The sequence below is a fragment of the Xyrauchen texanus genome, chromosome 23, assembly GCF_025860055.1.
Source record: "Xyrauchen texanus isolate HMW12.3.18 chromosome 23, RBS_HiC_50CHRs, whole genome shotgun sequence".
In the NCBI taxonomy this organism is placed as follows: Eukaryota; Metazoa; Chordata; class Actinopteri; order Cypriniformes; family Catostomidae; genus Xyrauchen; species Xyrauchen texanus.
In genome coordinates this window covers 12,965,424-12,973,971 of record NC_068298.1, presented here as the reverse complement: position 1 = coordinate 12,973,971, position 8,548 = coordinate 12,965,424, and the positions used below count along the sequence as shown (strand labels likewise).

General features: G+C 38.4%; 1 protein-coding gene across 1 annotated transcript; it reads left to right on the top strand.

The window, feature by feature from the left end:
- LOC127617030 (E3 ubiquitin-protein ligase synoviolin) lies at positions 1-8,036 on the top strand. The gene is made up of 16 exons (XM_052088891.1): positions 1-217; positions 610-747; positions 849-941; positions 1,045-1,197; positions 1,868-1,916; positions 2,330-2,433; positions 2,696-2,822; positions 2,915-3,014; positions 3,117-3,182; positions 3,515-3,631; positions 3,731-3,882; positions 4,332-4,484; positions 4,564-4,704; positions 4,798-4,981; positions 5,079-5,191; positions 7,302-8,036. Exons 2-16 carry the CDS (start codon positions 616-618, stop codon positions 7,475-7,477), a joined length of 1,860 nt encoding a protein of 619 aa, XP_051944851.1. The 5' UTR covers positions 1-217; positions 610-615; the 3' UTR covers positions 7,478-8,036.
- The last annotated feature ends 512 nt before the right edge of the window (positions 8,037-8,548 follow it).

The window sequence follows — 8,548 nt, the reverse complement described above, 5'->3', positions numbered from 1 at the left end:
ACTGGCAGGAATGACTACTTACCGGAAGTGAGGTGGCCTTTCTCGAGAGCAAGCGAAAAATAAACACGTAGCCGTCAAGTGGCTACGGCTACAAGAGCCCTGGGAAACACAGGATTGTTTTTAGATGGAAGGCTAGAAACGAGACGCAGCTATTCGAAGCTAAACGCAACATAGGCCATCTGTCTAACGGATAAATAGCGGATTCCTGCGGCAGTAGGTAAGACAGTGTCAGTCCTGACTACTGTAGCTAATCGTCCAATCCACTCCAAACTTGACACTTGTAAGCATATGGCGGGGTTATTAAAAACATGCCTTGTCGGATTTAGTTCGTGTTTGTTGTCTGCGGTTGTAGATTAATTGTCATACTTCCGTATCATTTATGTAATTCCTATTCAGCAGACTGCAGTCTGGGCCTTTAGTTACCAAGTAAGCAGATGCTTCTGTCAGACATGATTAGCGATTAGCATCTGGAAGATGATAATAATGCTGGTAATACTGGTCTGTCAGCATTATGTTTATCTGAAATGTTGCTTGACCTCATCAGTGTATTTATCTGCATTCTAAGCTAACCCCATGTCCTTCTTGTTTATTGTTTACCTTCCTTTATAGTCCAAGATGGTGCGAGCCGCTCTAGTGACAGCCACCAGTTTGGCACTTACTGGCGCTGTGATTGCCCATGCCTATTTCCTCAAGAACCAGTTCTACCCGACGGTGGTATACATCACCAAAAGCAGCCCTAGTATGGCAGTGAGTCATCATCAGTTTATTTAGTGTTAAGTCTGATATGTGTGAAGCCAGCTGGACTCTGTAAACACTGTAATCTGACTTGATTACAATTCCTCTTGCAGGTTTTATACATTCAGGCTTTTGTGTTGGTATTCCTTCTGGGGAAATTAATGCGCAAGGTCTTTTTTGGCCAATTGAGAGCTGCTGAAATGGAGGTAGGTTTGTAGATTTACAAAATGTGCCAGAGATAAAGTTTTATAGTCTATTCTAAACATAAAAAAAAAAAACTGTTCTGACTGGTATATTTGTATCCTTTAGCACCTGATAGAGCGCTCCTGGTATGCAGTGACTGAGACCTGTTTGGCTTTCACAGTGTTTCGAGATGATTTCTCACCTCGCTTTGTGGCCCTTTTCACTTTGCTTCTGTTCCTCAAGTGCTTTCATTGGCTGGCTGAAGACAGGGTTGACTTTGTGAGTGAACACTGAGAAGTTAAAGGTGCTATATGTAATATTTTTACTGTACTGAATCGTAAAATGACCTTAATATATCATTAGAGAATTAGAAAACATACTAAGTTGGAATATTGGCTTCTCCGATAACAATGCTGCAGCCAGAATATTCTACTTTGAAGTTTCCATTCTGGGCATGTTTTGGCGTGTGTGATCCGGCCCACTGCCCACTCACCAACAGTATTTCAACACCGCTGGGTTTCCAGATTTGAACAAGTGTGCAGGCAAACAACACTGTGTGCTGCAGCCATGGAAGCCAGCACACTAATTGGATCAGAGATAACAGATTCCACCCAACCAAAAAAGCCTCACCACCCGTCTAAATCCACCATGACCAGAGGCGTAGTAAAACAAGGATAAATATTGGAGATGCCTTTGGAAGATGGCGACAGCTTAAAGCCCAAAAATCCTTTAAAACGGATGCAGAGTTGGCTAATTGTGGCAACCCCCATGAGCTTTAATTCTGGGGTGAGGCAGACAACTCACCAGTAGTTTGAATTTGGACTGCAGTACCCATTTCAAACGCTTGTTGTCAATCTTACATATAGCACCTTTTATATGAACACATTTGAAAAAAAAAGATTTCTTTTTTCCCATTTTGAATTATTACAAATATAAAACATTTTTTCAGATGGAAAGGAGTCCAAATATCTCATGGCTCTTCCACTTCAGAGTTCTCTGTGAGTAGATATTGCTGATTTATGCTGTGGTCTGTTTTCTTTTAATGATGCTGAATGTATCCTGAGTTCCTATTTTTATATCCGAAACTACTTTTTTCTTTTTCTGTTTTTTGACATGCAAATGTTTTAGCTGCACATGTGTCTTGAACTAACAGATATTTAAAGGAATATTCCAGATTGAGGACAAGTTAAGGTCAATCGACATAATTTATGGCATAATGTTGATTACCACAAAATATTGGTAACTTTTTGATGCACAAAACCTTTTGTCACAAAAAAAAAAGCTTGGATGGATACATAGATAATGTTACCCATATTTTTTTAAAAGGAGGGACGAGTCATAATTTATTTGAGTGGTAATCAGTATTATGCCACAAATGCTGTTTTTTCTTTTTTTTCTTTCTTTGGTACAGCTCTAATGGTGTTGCTGGGAGTGTTCGACTTTCTATTTGTCAATCATGCCTGTCATAGCATTATAACAAGAGGCGCATCAGTGCAGCTGGTGTTTGGCTTTGAGGTGAGCATCGTTTTATTTCATTTCAAATGGTATCTTAGCTCGAAATCCAGTGAGAGTAAATTGCATTACTAAAAGCAACGAAAGGCATGTCATCCGTAAACTTAATTATGCGATTAACCTTAATTTGATAAAGTATAATGCTTGTCAATTTAGAGATCAGGAAGTACTTCAGGCTACTAGAGTTTCAGAAGACCTGTGGCTTGTGATCAATTACAGTAAGCTTTGAATGTATGGTAAATGGCTTCTGAATTGCTTCTTTCAGTATGCCATTCTGATGACAATGTTGCTCACCACCTTCATCAAGTACATGTTACACACAATTGACCTGCAGAGTGAGAACCCATGGGACAATAAGGCTGTCTACATGCTGTACACTGAGCTCTTTACAGGTATAGCTTCAATGAAATAGCATGAAATGGTGATGTTTCCAAAATAGATTCACTTATTGACTCACACTGATGTTATCTACGCACTCTATCAGGTTTCATCAAGGTGCTCTTGTATATGGCGTTCATGACCATAATGATAAAAGTGCACACCTTCCCTCTGTTTGCAATTCGGCCCATGTATCTTGCAATGAGGTAAGTGAGAGATCTTTCTATTCCTGCTATGGACCAGTGCTCTGTCAACAGTACAGTTTGACTCACTTTTCCCTGCTCTTGCAAAATGTTTGTATATATCAGGCAATTCAAGAAGGCAGTAACAGACGCCATCATGTCTCGACGAGCCATTCGTAATATGAATACTCTGTGAGTATCTCTATTTTTAAATAATCTAAAATATTGTTTATGGTCATTTGTAATTATAGGTCACAGGGCTCCAGACTGCAACTAATGTGGCTGCAAATGTGACAAAAATGAAATTATTGTGATGATAATTTGTTGACATTCAGGAACACTTTGTGTGCGTTCATTTGTGGTTTTGTCAGATATCACCTTGCGAGTTATTGAATTTCATCTTTAGAGCACCTGCCAGTGTTTCGTTGGCCCCTTTTCACCTTTCTGTTTAGATGAGCTTTCAAAATGGTGCATCATTTAATATTTTTGAGGATTTACCAAATGACTAATTGTATTTTTCACAGCTATCCAGATGCCACCCCTGAGGACTTGCAAGCCACTGACAATGTGTGCATTATCTGTAGAGAAGAGATGGTGACAGGAGCCAAGAAACTTCCCTGCAACCACATCTTTCACTCAAGGTTCACAGCCAATATATATGATAAATAAATGGAAGGCATTTCTCTTTCTTTCCTTGTATTACCTGATAATGATATTCAGAATTCTTTGTCCCTTTGTAGTTGCCTTCGCTCATGGTTCCAGAGGCAGCAGACATGTCCAACATGTCGTATGGATGTTCTCCGAGCATCCCAGCCAAATCAGACTCCTGCCCCACCTCCTCCACAGGCACCAGCCCCTGCTGCTCCTGCTAATGTACCTCCACCTGTCAACGGTATGATAAAATGTCAAAAACTAGGTTGCCAAAACTAGGCTGATTAAGCCATATCGATTGACTGCTTCTGCCAATCTCAGGGATAGTTCACCCTAAAATGAAAATATTTACTCACCCTCATGTTGTTCCAAACCCATCTGACTATCTTCTATGGAACACAAAACAAAACATTAGGCAGTATGACAGTGTCAGACACCATTTACTTTCATTTAATCTTTTTTCCATACAGTGATAATGAATGGTGATTGAGGCTGGCTTACTGCCTTTAATCTTGTGTTCCATGGTAGAGAGAAAGACATATGGGTTTATAACAACATTAATATTATGTATAATCATTTTGGTGAACTGTCCCTTTAAATGAATTACTTTTCAAGGTTGTTTAGCTGAACATGGCTTATTTGATTCTGCAAATCTGACTTCCCTTTACATGTTACATGTGTTCCATGCAGTCGCCCCAGGTATGATTCCTCAGTTTCCTCCAGGACTTTTTCCGTTTTGGGGTCCCTTCCCTGGTGCACCTCCACCTCCTGCTGCCCCAGGTGGTCAAGCAACCACTAACACTCCACAGGCCAGTGCAGATGGAACGCAGACACAGGGAGCAGGTGAGCACATTTTATCTCTTTTGGAATACTCATCTGTCTTTCTGATTAAAGTTATTTATTCTCACCATCTGTCGTGTAGAATCAGGAGCCAGCAGCTCTACTCAGCCTATTGCAGAAAGTGCCTCTGCTGCTCCTGGAGCAATGCCCGGTTTCCCCTTTTCCATGCCACCGCCTTTCCCATCATCTCCATGGATGCCGATGCCTCCACCTCCACCCTTTAGTATGTCAAATTGATCAAAATGCTGTATTATTATATACGTTTGTAGCTTATTTAAATCCCTGAGTAATCTTTGACTTCCTCTATGTTTATTAGTGTCTTCAATGCCGCCTCCTCCATCAACTCTGTCCACCATGTCAGAGGCTGAGCTCAGAGAACTGGAGCAGGAGGGCAGGCAAGGTTTGGAAGCCAGGCTGCAGTGCCTTCACAACATCCACACACTGCTGGATGCTGCCATGCTCAACATTCACCACTACCTCAGCACGGTGGCTACATTAAGGTATGCAAACATTGCTTTGTTTTGATGGAAAGTGGCACATCCAGTTCCTACCTCTGTAATCCCAGTGTTTTTGTTTTCTTACCTACTTTCTGTTTAGTCCTCCTAGATCAGAAGCCAACACTAGTGAGACTAGTGCATCAGCTAATATGGAGTCGTCTTCCTCCATGGACAACACTGAAATCCCCAGTCAGGAGACTGAGGCTCAAACCAGTAAGTAGAAAACAATTATTGATTTCACAACTTCCTGAATTACTTTACTAATATTGGATTAAAAGGTGGAAATCAGGGATGATAAACCACTTAGAATTTAATTGTGAATGACTTGTTGAATCTAATTACAGTATATAAGTTCATTTGTAATACTTTACAATAAGGTTTCATTCATTAACATTAATGCATGAGGTATCATGAGCAAACAATGAACAATATATTCTTAACAGCGTTTATTAATCTTTAAGTTAATTAAAATACAAACGTTAGTTCATAGTGCACTAAATAATGTAACAAATGCAACTTTTGAAATTAACAAACTAAGAATAATAAATGCTGTAAAAGTATTTTTTATTGTTGGTTCATATTAACTAATGTTAATAAATGGAATCTTATTGTAAAGTGTTACCAGTGAAATTTTAATTGCATTTGAATGAATGGAATGCAGAAATGTAATTTGAATATAATAAAGTAGAATTATTTATAATGAAATAAAAATAGTTTTTAAATGACATTTCCATTTTAGAAAGAATGAGCCATAAGCATTATGTTGGTTTATTCACATAAGTTCACACAGTTTTTGTCCCGTGGTGAAACACTTGTTCATGCTCTGATTTAACTTGACCATTCAATCAGACTTTAATTTTGATGGATTTATTTATTTAAGTTATCTTAAAACAATGTCGTGGAGATATTGTGATGGTGTATGGGAAAAGGAAAATGTCTTCAATTAAATGGTTGTGCCAAAGGAATATTCCGGGTTCAATACAACAAGTTAAGCTCAATCAACAGCATTTGTAGCATTATATTGATTTCCACAAAAATTCCTTCAGACTCGTCCCTCCTTTTTATTGCTGTATGTAAGATTGACAACAAGCGTTTGAAATGGGTACTGCAGTCCAAATTCAAACTACTGGTGAGTTGTCTGCCTCACCCCAGAATTAAAGCTCATGGGGGTTGCCACAATTAGCCAACTCTGCATCCGTTTTAAAGGATTTCTGGGCTTTAAGCTGTCGCCATCTTCCAAAGGCATCTCCAATATTTATCCTTGTTTTACTACGCCTCTGGTCATGGTGGATTTAGACGGGTGGTGAGGCTTTTTTGGTTGGGTGGAATCTGTTATCTCTGATCCAATTAGTGTGCTGGCTTCCATGGCTGCAGCACACAGTGTTGTTTGCCTGCACACTTCTTCAAATCTGGAAACCCAGCGGTGTTGAAATACTGTTGGTGAGTGGGCAGTGGGCCGGATCACACACGCCAAAACATAAACAGAAATTCCGGCCTGGAATGGAAACTTCAAAGTAGAATATTCTGGCTGCAGCATTGTTATCGGAGAAGCCAATATTTCAACTTGGCATGTTTCCTAATTTTCTAATGACACATTATGGTCATTTTATGATTTAGTACAGTAAAAATATTACATATAGCACCTTTAAAAAAAGCTTTGGGTTACAGTGAGACACTTACAATGGAAGTGAATGGGGGCCAATTTTTTGTTAAAATACTCACCGTTTCAAAGGTTTAGCCACAAGACTTAATGTGTTAACATTTATTTCAGTGTGATAAAATCACTTGCTAACCTTTTCTGTGTAAAGTTATAGCCAATTTTACATCTTTATTGCCATGACAATATAAAGAGAACCTAAAATCCTAAAATGACTGTAAAAATGACAATTTAAACAACTTTACAGCTCAAATAATACACAAGTTTTAACAGAAGAATGTATGTAAGTGCTTCTGTAAAAGCCTCACATGTCTGCTTTTAAACCCTTCAAAAATTCACTTCCATTGTAAGTGCCTCAATGTAACAGATTTGTTATTATTTTCTTTAAGAAAATTAATTTGTGTGGTAATAAACATTATGCCACAAATGCGGTTGATTGAGCTTAATTGTATTGAACCCGGAATATACCCTTTAATTGTTTTGACCATATTGAATTTGGTAATACAAATCTGATCAGTTGAAAAACATATTCTACATGTCAGGAAATAAATTGGCATAATTTCCCTAAATTAATGATCAAAGCTAATGATAAATTTTTGCAAAATAGTAACTAAAAAGATGGGGCATCAATCAGTGTAAACGCATTGTGTTCTCTCTTGTTCATAGTTGGATCTGCAAATGGAGCTACAGGCATTTCTCAAGCAGACTCAACCACAGGAGGGGACAAAGAAAGGAAGGAGGAAGAGTGTGACAAAGACGACGACGACGGCGAGCCGAGTGCAGCGGAGTTGAGGCGGCGGCGCCTCCGCAAGCTGGAGACGGCGCAACCTCCTGACCACTGATAACAATGATCTATTAAAATATGCAATTGTGACAATTCAGACATTAGCAATGCTTTTCAATGACTCTCTTGGGCACTTGGCATGCTGAGATGTCAACTAATCAGAGAAAAGCTTGTGTTCTTAGATGTTATTTAAGAGCGGCACATCAAGACCCTTTCTGCTGTACGTTGGATTCGTTAAGTGAACTGGTTTCTGGATAATGATGCGTGAAGATAAAGGATCCTAATAAGTCAGCTGTCACATTTGAATCAAGTATTGCATATTGGCAGACTTTTGAATGTGATTTGTATCAGAGGACGAGTGTTCAAAGATCAATGAAGTCTGTGGATTTTTTTTTTTTGTGCCCTTAAAATTTGACGTTTTCTCTTCTTTTGTGTATTTTCATTATTTCGAGCTCAACATAAGCAATTTTTTTTTTTCTTTAGGTTTATTTTGGTTATGGGTGAGATATGACCATGAACCAAACATTGGTGTAAATGCAACACTACAAAATGTATAAAATATTTTAATAGGAGGATCTGTAAATGGTGCACAATAAACTATTCAAAACAGACATTCATGTCCAGAGAGTACATTAAATAAAAACGAATGTTTGTATTTTGTTAGCGAAACAGAAGCACAACTTCCTCATCCTGAGTTCTGATAATGAGCATTAAAAATCACAGCAGTGGAAAGTAATTAGGAATTAATGCTGTGCTCATGTGGCATTTAAATTACTGTAATTACAAAATGACAACTCAGAGATTCAACTCTGAGCCGTTAATATCCTTGGACTAAGAGGTTATTTGTTTATATGGCAACACTCATAATACCAAAATGGACTCATATGTGTCTGTTGCTGTTGAGAGGAAAATACTGAAAGCACTCCATTATTTCACCTCTATATTCTGACAAAATGTAGAAGAACTTTGACCAGGTAGCATCAACTATAATACATAAATGGTTTTAAAATGGTAGTCTTATTATCTTGCAATTGGTGAAGCTGTTGCCTTTAGTTGTTTTATTATGACGTCGCAAAGGTAAAGTGGGAGAAGTTGAAGCGTTCATAAAATTTGAGTAATTGCGAGTTTG